The sequence below is a fragment of the Lissotriton vulgaris genome, chromosome 5, assembly GCF_964263255.1.
Source record: "Lissotriton vulgaris chromosome 5, aLisVul1.2, whole genome shotgun sequence".
Taxonomy (NCBI): Eukaryota; Metazoa; Chordata; class Amphibia; order Caudata; family Salamandridae; genus Lissotriton; species Lissotriton vulgaris.
In genome coordinates, this window is record NC_141693.1 from 666124493 (window position 1) to 666140118 (window position 15626).

The window sequence follows — 15626 nt, forward strand, 5'->3', positions numbered from 1 at the left end:
CCATGCTTGCCCTGTATTTTCAGAACTGATTGTGCATTCCTGAGACGGGGTTTATAGAAACTGAATCACCTTCTTCACTCTGAGATACATATACAATTTCTGCTGGCCAAGCCACCGATGATGAATGATGCACGTAGAGAAACATACGAATGTTTAACTGTGACTGTATTGCAAAAAACTATAAATAAAGTTTTTAAAAAAAAGAAAGAAAAGAAATGTAGGGGTAATTCATTGTAAGCTCCCTCACTAGTATCCCTGCAAAAGTGTCCCAAACACAAGTTCGTACACAGTAATGAGAGCTCCAATATATATGGCTAAAATAAAATCTAGTGTGTTCTAAAAGCGTTATCCTTCATGAATATAAAGTACATTATGCTACAGAGGCAGACGTAACATTTTACAAATACATCTAAAGACAGGGTCACAACGAGTCTCACTTATGAGAAGTAATAAATATACAAGACTGAAGACTCACTTTAGTTCCTTCAGCTCACGCGCAGAGTCATTTTTCTGCTTTCTCATGTCATCAAGGTTCCTAAGGGCCTCTGCAAGGTCACTGACAGCACGATCTCTCTCCCGCCTTAGGTTGTCACACAGAGTACTGCAAAGGTAAAAAGTGACAAGTAAAATTCCAAAAACAAAGAAAAGTGTTTCATTTGTCATACACGAAAGATGTATTCATCCATTTTATTCAGTGGAAATTATATTCTTAGTGGCACTGGAATGGATAGTGTTTGCAGGTTTTTTCTTTCTTCTCTGTCCAGCACCACTGCCTGCATTCTCTGAGGCAGCCCACCCAAGCATTCTGTGCAATTTTGCCATAAACTATTTAAACATGGTACTTGCACAAAGTACGTCTCAATCTGCCATGCGTTTGTAATGTCATGCACTAAATACCTCTGTCTGTGCCCTATTTTGAAAGCTCATAACCAGCCTGCCCTATCCTCCATTCAAATAAGCCCTACCTCCTCCCACTTGCGCCATGTTAATCAATAGCTTATGCCTACATCCCTCTAATTCACGGTTTGTGTCCCAATCAGCTATTTAATAAATCCTGGGCCTGCTCTTGTGCAGATGTCTATTTTGGCACCATCATAAAAATCCCTGCTGTGTCATTACTCCACTCTCCAAACTACATGGCCAGCCCATCCCTGCCTAGGTCCATTATGACACTTTCAGAAGCACCAGTCAGCTGCCTGGAAATATTTCTCACACTTACATTGAGGCCTGTTGCCTGGGAAACCTACTAGAAGCTTATCAACTATCCTATTCCGTGTGAACAAACAAAAATAATTTGAACTGGTGGTTTAGTTGTGGACTCTGAAATCAGCAAAATAGGGTTTGAATCCTGGCTCCCTTACCTGACCACTGATAATTTACCTATGCTTTGCATGGAAGAGAGCTGATACCTATGCTGCGCAATGTTCAGAAGGCAGTGCACTTTCAGGAAAGAAGAAAGGGAGGAATGTAAAGTTGGCAGGAATGGTGAATTCAGATAAAGCAGAGAAAACAACCTCAAATCATGACTTACAACTGGCAGAAACATTGTATGTGCCTGACCTAAACATTAATTTGGCAGTGCTACTTCTTCATACCTTGGATTAAAAACTTTAGGAAGAAATCAACTCAACATTAGATAAAGCCACTTTTCTGTCCCACTTTGTTAATCTAATCTAAACAATGGAAAGTTCCAACTACAGAGCATATACAGGCAATGTATAAAGAAGCAAGTGTGTCAAATGGGTTTACCGTATGCTCTCCCTTTCTGCAACAATCTTGTCTCTCTCTTGAAAGGCCCAGTCTCTTCTGCACTTTGCTACTTCGGCTTCTTGAGCAGCTTCCTTAAGTTCCTGGGTCATTGCCTCATACTGTTTGCGGAGCATCTCAATCTCTTTTGTAGCTCTCTCCATGTCCTGTGTAGCAGAATCTTGAATCTGAAATAAAAACAAAACAGCAAAACTATAATTAGCATTTAGCTTTCCTACATATGGTGCGGCCAGCGCTCATGCCATTATAAAACGAATTAAAAGTACATTAATATGTAATACTGATTCCTTCCATTTGGAAAACCATAATGGAGGTCAAATGTAAACCTACTGCAATTCTGGCTCATATCTGTTAGATCTGGCACCATTGGCGTGGGTCTCCCTTCCATTTTTTTCTGCTGTTGCCTCCTGTCTTTTTGCTATGTTTTTGCTGGTCTAGATGCTTTGGGCACTTTGCCACTGTTATTCAGTGCCAAAGTGCAAGCGCTCCCTATTGTAAATTGTTATAATGGATTAGTGACTCCATGATTGGCTTATTTGATTTACTTGTCAGACCCTAGTACAGTGTACCATGTGTGCCCAGGGCCTGTAAATAAAATGCTGCTGGTGGGCTTGCAGCACTGGTTGTGCCACCCACAAAAGCAGCTTGTGAAGTGTCACTCAGGCCTGCCATTGCAGAGCCTTTGTGCAGCCTGGGGCTGCCATGTCGACTTGGCAAGTGCACACACTTACCAGTCCCTAAACCTTCCCTTTTCTACTCGTTAGTCAACCCTAAGGTAGGCCCAGGTACCCCCATGGGCAGGGTGCATTGTATGTGAAAGTAGGACATGCCCTGATGAGTGTGGCATGTCTTGATAGTGAATTACAGTTTATTTCTTTTTTCACTATTGCAAGGCTACTTGTTTCCATAGGCCAGAATGGGCAGTTTGGTTATAACATCTTATAATCCTAACTGACCCAGGGAACTAGGTCGAAATTCGAGTTTAGTATGCCTGAACTCAGAATGTTAAAATGCATCCTTTAGTGAGGATGATTTTTACATTTTGTGTTTGAAAATACCACTTTTAGAAAGTAGGTATTGTCTTGTTCAACTATCCAGCATGACTCTGCTAGGTGGGTGTATTCCATGTCTGGTTTGTGAGTGACAGGGGGCTGTTCAGGACCTTGGCTCCAGCAGTCTGATGGGTCAGGGCTGGGATAAATAGGACCTGCATTAAATAGAGAGTGAGGGGTGGAAATTTACTTTCACTGACCTGAGCCTTCATGGAATAGAGAGTAGGGGGGAGGAGATTTCCTTTCAGCTACCTGGGCCAGGTCTGCTCTCAAGACACTGCTGGCTCCACCTCCTACCAGGAAGCTGCAGAGAACTGGTTTTGTATGCCTTCAGAGGACAAAGGATTTACTGGTATAAATATTGGGGCCCAGAACTTTAGATCACTTCTGGGAATCAAGACAAACCTTCACCAAGGAGAAGAACCAAGGAAGATGAAGGAGGAGACTGCCCCTGTGCTGTATTGCTATTTCTGGGGTTGGCCCGCGGAGGTTACTTTATTGCCAAGGAAATAGGAAAAGGACTTTAGTGAACTTTTCATAATCTTGAATAAGAATCTCTTTAAGTGTGCTTGCCTCCTGCCTGTAGTCTCAGGGATACAAGACTTCACCACCAGCTCCCCTGAATTACCTTGCTGGGAATTCTACGTGCAGAGATGCCTACTGTTTGGGCCCTCTGAGAAGACTGCGTCACTGGGAGCGTGACATAACGAGGAGAAGCATGTCGCCGCTGCAGCAGTGGCCTTTGCATCGCCAAAGAAGTGTGCCGCCGCAGCAGCTGTTCGCCGTCACATCATTGACGAAGCGTGTCGCATCATCGGAGAAGCGTGTCACAGGACCTGTCGCGGATCAGTAGTTACCGAGTTTGCCACATGGCCGTCGGGGGTGCACGCATCGCATCCAACATTGTTGCATCGCATCAAAGACGCCATTTTAGTTGTATCGCACCGGATCCCCACATCGCATTGAGGCGCCAACTTGTCGCATCATAACTGGAACGCAGTAAGAAACCGACGCATCACCTCCTCTCCGGTAAGGAACCGCCGTATCACCTACCCCGAAGCAAGGAACTGACGCATCACTTTTCCTGCGACCCTTTTGTTTGTATTGCGTAACGCATCCAAAGTACTTTGAGAGTAAAGTGTCGCATTTACCATCTACATTGGACTAAGATATTTCTACCATTTTAAAGTCCTATTTTTGATTACAGTATTGTGGATTTTTGTTGTTTGGTCTTCTGTTAAGTCTAGTAAAGATTACTTATTTTTCTAAACTGGTGTGGTGTACATGTGTAATGTTTTCACTGTATTACTGTATATGTTCACAAATGCTTTACACACTGCCTCTGACATAAGCCTGCCTGCTTATACCAAGCTAACAAGTGGATGAGAAGGTGTTATTTAGGAGTGTAGCCCCCTTACCCTGACTAGAAGCAAGGGTCCCTATTTGGACAAAGGTACCTACCTATGCCAACTAGAGACCCTCAATTCTAACAATATCACTCTTGATCTTCATGGTTGAATTGTGTTGTTGGGTGTGGGCTACTGTAAACTGTATGTTATGTCTAAAGCACAGTTTTACTTTTAATAGTGATTCCCTGTATTGTTGACAGTGCTAAACAATCTAATGTATTCTTGTAATAACGTTTCAGGAGCCAAGCTACCAAATTGGATGACTTGGGGTCTGGGAGCTTGGCTTGTCTATGGAGTAATGGGAGAGGATATGTTACAGGAAGCACTTATCTGAGCAGGGCCACCAACTGTAGCAGGGATTCCGCTCCTACACAGAACTGTGCATAGAGACTTGGAACCTCAGTGAATTAGGGTGTGCCAAAACTAATCTTAGTACCCAACATCCCCTACCAGTCTAGCATCAGTGTCTCACCAATGATTAGACAACCCAGAATATGGACTTTAGATTACCTCAGGCAATGTGGAACACATGAACACTCTTTCGTTATACTCTTATACCAGTCCAAAACAGGGAGTAAAAGACACGTGCAAGTTTGAAATATTTATTTCTAATGCTGTGTTCTCATGCGCAGTATCTTAGCTAATACAAGTAGACATATTATAGGCAACAAGATTATCAGCATAGTTACAATTCCATAAAATACAAAGGGTGAAAGCATGTTATAATGCTAAATGGAAACAGGTCTAAAATATACCCATATTTCACCCTCCCTTGCTAGTAGGTTATTTTATATCTACAGAAGGTCTCTTTGGGATTACATAGGCGGCCCCATACATCTGGTATTTAACAGAAGTGGATCACATCAAATTCTGCACAAGCTCTCAGCATACGAATGTTCTCCAAGTGTGTGCGATCATGCCTACGCAGTGCATTATTAAACGTGGCAATCTCAGAGGTGGCCACAGCTGCATATATGTTATGTCTAGAATGTGCACTGATCAGTCCGGACAACAACCACTGTGTTGAAATAATCTTGAAGGCCTTGGCACTCACTGTTCAGTTTAAGTTTACCAAGCAAGGCTGCTAATATAGAAAAACATGTTATTCTCGTGTGAAGCAAAACACTCTGCTAAACGCTAAACATTTAATAAAGTGTGTGCCGTGTGAAAAGGCAGCAGAAAGGAAAAATGGCATTTAAACTTCTAATAAGCTCATGTGAACTTAACACAGTGTGAATGCAAGGCTCAGCCCCACAACACCCTCCCTTGATCTGAGAACGGATAAGAAGGGTACAATTTCGGAAATAAGGGTTCAAGAACAAGAGTCAGAACCAAGTTCAAATTGCCACAAGCGAAAAAACGGAAGCAAACTCCCCCAAAAAAATACTTCAAATCAAGCAATTTTATCCATGGGCACAGGGAAGCAAATAGGCATGGGTGTAAAAAAATGAAGACGAGAAAACAATAAAAACATCCGATGTCCAACATGTGACCTCGGTCATGAAAGAGAGAGAAGCGATAACACATCTCAATCCAACAATGTATATGCAAAGAATGTCGCAACAGCCTCCAATAGGAAGTCTCTGTTCTCATCTGAAAACATTTCAGCCATCCAATTTGGCAAAGGGAAGGAACATACATGTTCCTCAATAACCGGAACCTCTAGCACTATCAGAGGACAACTCAGGTCTTCTTCAATGTAACTGCATACCAAGAAATCATGTGTCGCTGCGAACACATTCCAATGTCCCAGGACTCCGTGCATCGCTTCAAAGGCCATAATCCCTCCGCCAGAACAAAGCAATTCATGAGCAACTAAGGGGCTCATCAGTTGATCATAATCCGCGTTGGGAGATACCGTATTGCAAACTCAGGCAATGAAAGACAGGCTGGATGCATGTAAAAAAGGAAAATCGAAACGATAATCCATAAACTGAACTCAATGTAGCAAGAGGCAGCGCTCCATAATATTCCAGCATTCGGTTGCGAAGCAGCAGCAGCCGTGACAGATCTTCTCGTAGCACATGACGTGCATCCATTTTGAAATAAACAAAACAACAGAAGTACGCCTACAACCAGAGCGAGCATTAAGGGAAATCCACCAAACAGGCTGGAAAAAAATCGAATGAAAAAATGCCGGGAACACACTAAATATAGTCTGAAAAGAAGTCACAAAGCCACTGCTAACAACTTTAAAAAAATGAGCCAGCCCTGTGGAGGACGATGCATTAAAGATAGTGTGAATTAATTCACTGAAATGCAAGGGCAAATCCGTATTTAATAAAGCATGCACTTCTGTGCGGGTGTTTGCCATGTGAAGGACAAATGTTTCACGAGCAGATGCGAGGGCGACTTCTTTCTCAGACAAAAGAGCTCTTAAGCTCTGATGTTGAACTCTGCTTTAAGGTCGGAATGGACGGTCAGATGGAAACATCCAGCTTCCCATGTGGAGGAAGAAACATCACATTTTTACAGCAGACTACACGTTCACTGACTGTAACCACGTAAGGAATGCCGGCTACCATCCCATAAAAATCCTCATTATTTAAAAGTAAATAACTACTGTTTGCCAGTAATGTGAATGTGGGTATGATAGCAGATGCCGGTGTACCCTTTAAGATACAGGCTAAATTTGGCTCATTCTGATTACAAGAGCCATGCAATTGGGTGTTCCTACACATTAAGGAGTGATCTGGTGCTGTAGTGCAATCCTCTCCATTCAAATAAACCTACTTTCCCTACCTAAGGCACCTATAGGCAAATGGTAGTGACCAAGCTTCATGAAGATAAGCGGTGCCCAGAGGTTCATACCTACCAATTGCGTAGTACTTCATGCAGGCCTCGAATTTGAAAAGAGGGAAAGGTAAAGTGATTAAACCATGGACTAGCCACACAGCAGAATTTGTCTCAGCCACAGAAAACAGCAAAGGTTCCAACTTTTCAATGTGTAACATAGAAAAATGCTGATGTTTCATAGACATAAAACATTGCTTTTCAGTTAAATTAAAAGGGGCAAACAAAGACGATGTATTCATATAGTGCCAGGGCACTTTTCCTGACGTCAACGTCTGCAAAGTCCAGGCAAATTGCATAATAGAACGCAATTGATTTTGACCATGGTACAAAACAGACACATCTACTCGCACAATATCAACAACAAATGAAACTATATTATCTAATCTGTAAATCCGGGAAGAAAGCGAGTTAATGCTGTTATCTACAACTGCTAGCTCTTTTACTAAATTCGCTTGATCTATTACTCTAATGCGAGAAGCAGCCTCGATCTGGGACAGTTTCCAAACTTGGTTTAAATAGCATATATCCATCTCTTAGATCTGCCAGAAGCCGGACCTTTGACAAAATCATTCAATTCAACATCGTCAGTCAACTTAGATAAATGCAGATTAACTGACGCTAATGTGGAATGTCTGAGCCAACTCTGACATAATTTGCCTACAGAATAGGTAGTCACAGAATGACCACTTTCAAAACGGGGATCCACCCCATCCTGTATGATGATGAGGGGTAAATACCCCGAAACTCGTGTCCAGGGATGGCGAAGATAGCAGAGAATCGAAAGAAGATGCATCGCGGAACACGAACTACACTTACCACGGATCTTAGGGGCGATCCCGCTGGTGTGTGAGTAGTGTGCGACCCCACCCCCAATTCTAACCTGTATGTAGCCTTGAGCTAAACCCAGAAAACGATGTTGACAAGAATCTGCACTTTTGTGCCACAGCAACCAACCCTTAGGATCCAAGCTGGATATGTTAAAGGTAGAATTCAATAGCAGAGTTTGTAACTCTCTAATTGAAAAATTGGTATTATTATTCCAACCGGAGTATTCCTCTAATTCAGGAAAAGAATGAGCATTCAATTTTTTTGTTGTAACCAATCCAAAGCAAGTCGTTTGTGAAATCGTAGAATTCAAAAACAACATATGGTTCGGGATGAGACATGCACGATGCAAAACCTCCGTGCCTTGCACTTGCCAACTTTTTGAACCCCAAACAGATTGAAGATCAATAGTATCCTTCCACAGTTCATAGCCCCCAACAGCCAATTGGTCAAGAAAGGACTTCGAATATAATAATTTCGTGTGGGTAAGTCTAACTTTGGAAGTGGACTTCTAGGTCATTTTAAAATAGAGTGCTTTGGGATTTGACTGATTAAAATCAGTAAAATAGGTGAACCTCTTTAAAAGAGAATTAGAGCTGCCCTCAACAGGAGCGGGACAATGTTCCCATTGTGTATAATTAATCATATTCCGCCAGGTATTAGCCTTATGTAGTTAGTGATTGCCAAAGTGTTGATAACAAAACAAATCACCATAATTTGCGGAATCTAAATACAAATCCTCAGCATCAAAGGCAGCATAATATTTCAAATAAAAAAACAAGGTTTTTACGGCCTCAACATCCCAATCATCAGAACGTATATTTTGTGTAATCACATCATCCATAGAAACCCTTAGGACATTTGGGACATTTATAACCTCCGTGGGTCAGTGGATTTGAAATCTAATAGCATCCCACACTATCCCATCTAAGACGGGCCAAGCAGTAATGTTAAAAAAAGCCAGGTCCCATTTCAATCTGTGCAATGAGGAATGGGGTGCCAATGTTCCATTAATGTGTTGAATACATGTTTTTTCTTCAACATAGTGCCCGTTGACAAGACGGAAAAAATACACCACAAATCCAATTGACATGAACAAGTAAATCGAAAAAAGCACCAACCAAATGTAGGTTCCAAGGAGGAATCAAAAACAGAAATTTTTGAAGGGGTCTTCGATGTGTCAGAGTCAGTGTCAAATGAAAATGTAGACTCTGTAGCCAAACAAGTTTGCAAATCAGGCATCAATAAGTATGTGGGGTAAGTATAATCAGTCTCATCAAGATGAGCAACTGGTGGATAACTCTATAAAGGACAGGAAACTGCAAGCATCTTCAGGGAAACGTCAGGCCTGGTATTAGGAGCCGGGGCCAAAACTGAATGTCTCAAAAAAGATGGACAGGAGACTGCTGGTGTCATACTAAGTAGAATCGGCCACTCTGTGTAGTTTCATATTGTAAATGGAGATGTACCTTTTTACCTTACGACCTGGAAGTGGTGGTAAAATGACTATTCTTGTGCCCTGCACGCCAAGTACAGGAACTGGAGCTCGATATGAGGGACCAAATTCTTTCTTGTTTTCGATCTTCTCTCAAACCTGCTCTCCAACTCGGGGTAGCCAGCCAACTACCGGAATCTGCAACGCAGCATCAGATGTGGAGGGCAAGTGATTCTTTGCAAGACTGTCTCTCGTCTCTTGTAGATTCTGTAAAACATGACAATGTTCATCTACGTCAAAGGGGGCAGCTACCGCCGCCTGGTCTAGACCTTCAAGGTCCGGGACCAACATTTTGATACCAAAGAGCATTTCATATGGGGTCCGGCCTCCCAGAGACCTTCTAGGGAGATTATTAAGTGCAAGTTGTACGCCATTGAGATGGGCCAGCCAGTTCCTGCCAGTACTTATAACCCTAGCCATCAAAGACTGCTTTAAATCTTGGTTAATTCGTTCCACAACACTATTACCTTAAGGTCGGTATGGAGACGAAACTTGACTTGGACCCCCAAAGAAGTCATGGCATCCTTGTACGCCTTAGAGGCGAACGCTGGACCCTGATCCGAATGGAAGGTGCCACAGGCAAAAATCCCTACAAAGATACGCAAGTCTCTTATGACAGTTTGTGAATCAGCGCTGAGGTGAGGCCACACCCAAACAAAGCATGTGCAAGAATCAACTGCAACTAAGATATACTTATACGCAGTATCAGAGGAAAAAGGACCGCAGTGATCTAAATAAACACAACCAAGTGGTTTATTAGAAATGTACAACTGTGTCTGGGGCGGACGTTTAGCAGTCGAAGGTTTGATCTGCTGGCAAATGTCACATTGAAGGACATAATCACGCATCTGTTTCTACAGTCCCCGCCACCAGAAACGTTGTTGTAACTGAATAACAGTAGCCGAAACGCTTGCATGCGCAGACGCAACACCCTCGTGGGGAGCTGTAATTAGTGTGGACCTGCCTTCCGCATTGGGAATCAATCTTTCACCAACGTCTGGTATTTTCACATAAGGAACTTTATCAGGACTTAAATGAGAATGCTTTGAAGGAAACCCCTTAGGATATTTACTTCTCTTCTCAGTCGCGGCAAATGCTGCCAAGATGTCATCATCAATTTTACTTTTGGAACGTGTAACTGCTGCAACCAAATATGTCAAAACTGCTGTTTTCGTGGCCTCACCAGCCAAACTATTGCCAACAGCGTGAACTCCCACACTCTGATGACCGAGAGTATGAATTACAAACACGAGAGGCGGCTGCTCTTGAAGTTCAGCCATGCGGACCCAGATCATTTTATGTTTTATTGTGCTACCCTTGGAATCACGAAAGTCATTCTGAATCCAAAAGAACAGGTTTTCATTGTAAGACTGTACACAGTAATTAGAGTCACTCACAATAAGAGTGGCCACATTTGGATCTGCGTACTCCAATGCAAGCAGTAGAGCACGGAGCTCTGCCAATTGGGTGGTACATTCCCTAATGTATGCATATGTACGACATCGGACTTGAATTCATCATTCACCATGGTACCAACGACCATGGCGCAAGCTGAGACGTATGCATGCTTAGACCCATGCGTGACTTGCGCCGAACCATCAGTGTAAATGATACAATGGAAATCCTCCAAAGGCTGCATAGTCAACGGGCCGGATGAACAAACCTACTGCAACAACTCCTGGGACAGTAAGGAGGCGTCAAAAATTAACGTGACATCCGGAGACGTCAATAATGATGGCCATTGTATTCACCGTGGGTGCAAAGCTTTAGAATTAGGTACACTGGCTTTCGTCACTGCCTCTAAGGCAGGATAAGGGGTAACAACCAACATGCGTTTTCCCTGCGACAGTGCGTGTTCTTTCAGAATCGCCATTTGCACTGCTGTCAAAACTTTTTCCTCAGTGGAAAACCGCATTTCAGCCAAAGTATACAAGTGTGGCTTGTATGCGATAGGTAGTGTGTCACCTGCATTAAAAGTACGGTATGTGAAACCCACCTCCCTGGGGATGATTCTTATCACAACGTTGGTGTGGTTATCACAAGTCAGTACCAATTTAGATTTTAACAGATCAGCCTGCAAAGATTGCAAAATTGCTGAATGTTCAGGCAGCCAGCATGATTTGGTAAAAGTAGGTTGTATCAAAGCTTATATTGGCTAGATAAGCTGGGCATATTCGGGAATGAATGTACGTCCGAAATTCTAAAATCCCAGCAAGGATTGTAATTTCTTCAGTGTTGTAGGAGCGCGCAGCTGTGCGCATTTCTCCAAGAAGTGAGGAGCCAACCCTCTACCTTCATTGTTAAGCTCATAGCCCAGGAACAACACTGTGTACTCTGCAATGTGAGACTTTGCAAAGTTGAATTTGTAACCAAAGTCCGCAAAACAACAAATTATGCGGTCAACGCGGCACAGATGCGCCCATATTTCGTCGTCTGTGAGATAAATATCATCCACATACGAACCCGCATCCGGGTCGACTCCCTCCAAAAGAGACAATACGGGCAGCAAACACACCTGGACTATTCTTATAGCCCATGGCCAGGCATTTAAATTGGCGTTATTTACCGCCACTGGTACAACTGGTCCATTAGGAACTTAGACCAGACAAGTTGTGGGCAAAAAAAACCATTGTAAATGTCAGGTGTGGTTTTAAACCGTTTAGGCACAAGACCATCCACTAAAGCAGAGCTGTGCGTATTCTGTACCGCACAGGTTCGGCAATGCAAGTTCAAAAGCCGGTAATCCAATACCAAACGGTACGAACAGTCAAGCTTGGTCACAGTAAAAAGTGGGTTATTCATTGGCGACACACAAGTTTCAATTACTCCTTGATATTCCAATTGTTCAAGGATTCCTGCCACGGAAGCCTTTGCTTCACACGTATAGGATATTGAGGTTGAGGCTGTGGCATAGACCGTAAGGGAATCTCTTCGGCAAAATTCAGCGCATGCTCCTTGGACACTGTGTGCGCGAAACTAGGGGAGATTACCTCCTCCCCTTTCGGAGCTGCGAGAACAAAAGACGGGGGCCAGTCAGCCTCCGATAACAAAATGTCATAGGTAGTTGTAAGAGTCTAAGATTCTCCCAAAATACCCCTTTTATGGTACGTTGTATGTCACCTTCAATTAAAAGGACTATTTTATAAAGACTATCAGGGGGAGCTACTATGGTATCAGCTGTCTCCACAACAACACATTGGTCAGTCGCTGTCACCTTCAGTAGTGGACACAGGGCTTCTCGTATAATGGTAATCTCCGCCGCGCTGTCCAACATAGTCAGCGCCCATGTCAGATTCCAAAGCTGCGTTCTCACTATCTGTGGCATATCTCGCTGTTAAAGCAGCAACTTTCTTTTTCTGAAACTGGGGTCTTTTCTGTGAAGAATCGTCCTGCTTGCCTTTTCCGTCTTTCAGGTGGGGCTGGTCGCGACTCTGCTGGCCACCCCGACCTCTGCCGCTTCCTCCACCACCGGACGATGAGGCCGATGTGTCCTGTAAAGAACGAGGAGAGCGTTGATCAGGAACCTGAAATCGATCAGGCGACTTAATCGTAGTGCGGTCGTGGAAATCATAAGTGCGCTCAGTAGACGCAGGCACGGGTGACGCGGGACGGGACTCCTGTTTCTGTTGTTGTTTTCCCTGTTTCTTATTTTTGTTCCAATTTTGCTTTGGAGCTTTGGGTTGAACGTCTTTCTCTGACTTCGAACCCTGAGGTTGTTTTTTATCTTTGACAGAAAAGGGCTTGACACCTAAACTATTACGGCTAATGGTCTTATATGCTGCTGTGATAATTCTCGGTAACTGTCTGGGTTTGTCGGCATCGGGGACATCGCGCAAGGCATTAGCCACTTGAAAGTTCACTGCATCTCCCTTTATATTAGAAAGGACGAGATCGGAAACTATGTCAAATATGCCAACGAGTCTCATTCCCAATTCAACCGCAGCCTCAGGTCCGTGTTCATCCTGAACACGCTTATAGACTGTCTGAAGGACAGGCATTGACTGAGTGCCGAAGCACCTCGTGTACACTGCTGCAAAAATTTTACCCCACGACTCACAGTCACTGGCTCCCAGTACCAAGTTCTTAGGAAAAACTGCCTCCAGCTAATCAAATTTCTCGGCAAGCCAAAAAGGCATATCATCCTTATCTTGGGGGCACTTGCCCATAACTGCATTAACCATCACGGGACTAAGCTTCATTCCGCTCGGTCCAGCTGGAAGCGCAGCAACACCAGGGCCCCGCCTTGGAAATTGCGGGTGATATATTGAACTAGGGCCCTAATAACACTGATTGCAGAGTTATATAGGGGCCTCAACTCAGCAACGGGGACTAGCCCCGCACGAGGATGTGGGGTAAATCCATCCAAAACAGGCCAAGAAGCACCTGGAATGGACAAAGGACCTAACCTAATCGCAGTTATACTGTGGGGAAGGGCGCCATTAAAGCAAACACGGTGCTGCCATGCAGAAATAGGAATCTCCTGTGTCTTATAAGGAACATACTCCAAGGGCACGGCTGTGTGAGTAGAAGTCTCAAGTACCTGAGTAGCTGCCTCCACAGCGGGAAATGTAACGCATGAGTAGAAAAACTCAAACGGGTAAGCAACCTCAGCACTCACCACCAATATAACTGCCATGCCATCCAAGCCAACGTTATAAGCCTGCAAATGATTGCGGACCGCAATGCAACTATGCTGCGATATGTCAACGTTAGCCATAGTGACACAGAGAAGAAGAGGTACAATGTAAAACACGAGACAACATGGTCCCAAGACTGTCATGGCCATGATGAAGCTTTGACTATCAAGATTCTCTTTGCTAGTCTGCACTTTTTGGCCACCTATGGCAGTAGTGGAATTAACGGGTAGCCTATGCAAAGTATCTGAAGAACTGGGCACTGTCCTGAAAATGTGCTTGGTATGAATGCGAAGATTGGCCTTGTTGCTTCCTTTGTTACTTAACACAATAATTTGAGGGTGACCTCACAGTGAGTATGTCACCTATCCCAGTTTGGTGTAGTTGTCACTCAAGATTTTCTACTCATTGCCTTTTGGGGCCATCTGCAATGGGATTGTGTTGCATAGTCATTGGACTTGCTTCAACTGTTCAGTGACAAATAATCTGCGCCAGCACTGACTCAATAAATCACCATCAGCGAGATATCAAGGAGTGCTAGTCAACACCTCCAGACAAAGAATAAACAATTCCACACCACCCTGTTTGTTGTAGTACCATAAGACATGTTGCATTCTCAAGCCAAGAAATAGGCACCAACTTTAGAGAATCTAATAAAGATGCGCTATCTGTCATTTGAAAAGGCTCTACATACCAACGTTTTCAATAATCTACACCTATCAATTTAGACTAGGCCATATTTCTAAATACAGCTACTGTTCCTGCTTCTTATCAAGAACAAGAGTGCCTGCTATTTGCTATGTGTTACTTATAAAGCACTCTGCTTCTCTGGCAGCTAGGTCCATGCTATTTAAATACTTAATAAACTACCAACATATCGTAGGTCAACACTTAAATAATCTTGCCCCTGATGAATGGCATAAACTTTTTCATAGTCAGTCCTAAGGCTTGCAGATTTATGTGGGAGATTGATCTAATGGGGTCCTGAGCCCTGGCATTTCCACATTGTCTAAGTGACGTCCCCAGCTAAGGGACAACACATCTGTTACCATGGAGGCCAATGGCAGGGGAATGCAGGCTGCCATCCACCGCTAAAAGTCCCATCATGCCTCCTAAGAAATGTGGATCTCATCCAAAAGGCAAATCCAGTGTGGAGCCCAATGCAGTTACAAGTTCAAAATAAGGGTCCAAACATGTGCCACCTTCAAGGAGCTGGAGCAGAATAGGCACTGGAACTTCAAAACTGTTGAAGCATGAAGAACAGCTGTCGCTTGAAATATTGAGACCATAGCTTGAATGTTCCGGACTCACCTTGGAGGCGGAAAAGCCTTCAAAACTACTGTTGCCAAGATGAAAGGCAGCCTCAGTGTACATTGGAGGTGGAATTTGGGGTAGCTGTAAAGAACCCAAGGCTGACATCCTGTTGTGCAAGTGGCAAGAAGCAAGTCTCCACAGCCAGATGTTCAGAAATAGGAATACGTATATTCCTTTCTTATGAAGATGGACCACAACCATCAACACGACCTTTGCAAAAACCAAAGAAGTTCATGTAAGGTGAAATAATAGGATCCCGAAGTGAAAGGAAATTCAGACCACCTCCAACCACAGGTATTTCACGTTCACATGGGGCTGCAGGGCTGGCACATGA

General features: G+C 43.6%; 1 protein-coding gene across 8 annotated transcripts in view; it reads right to left on the reverse strand.

Annotated features, from left to right (window-relative positions):
* Positions 1 to 15626, reverse strand: part of DLG5 (discs large MAGUK scaffold protein 5) — a 1254082-nt gene that overhangs the window by 989983 nt on the left and 248473 nt on the right. For all 8 annotated transcript variants that reach the window (XM_086922111.1, XM_086922103.1, XM_086922109.1 and 5 more), the window contains 2 exons: positions 1750 to 1934; positions 476 to 601 (listed from right to left, as the gene is read on the reverse strand). In XM_086922111.1, the coding sequence (XP_086778237.1) occupies positions 476 to 601; positions 1750 to 1934 (311 nt within the window). The remainder of the gene's footprint in view (positions 1 to 475; positions 602 to 1749; positions 1935 to 15626) is intronic.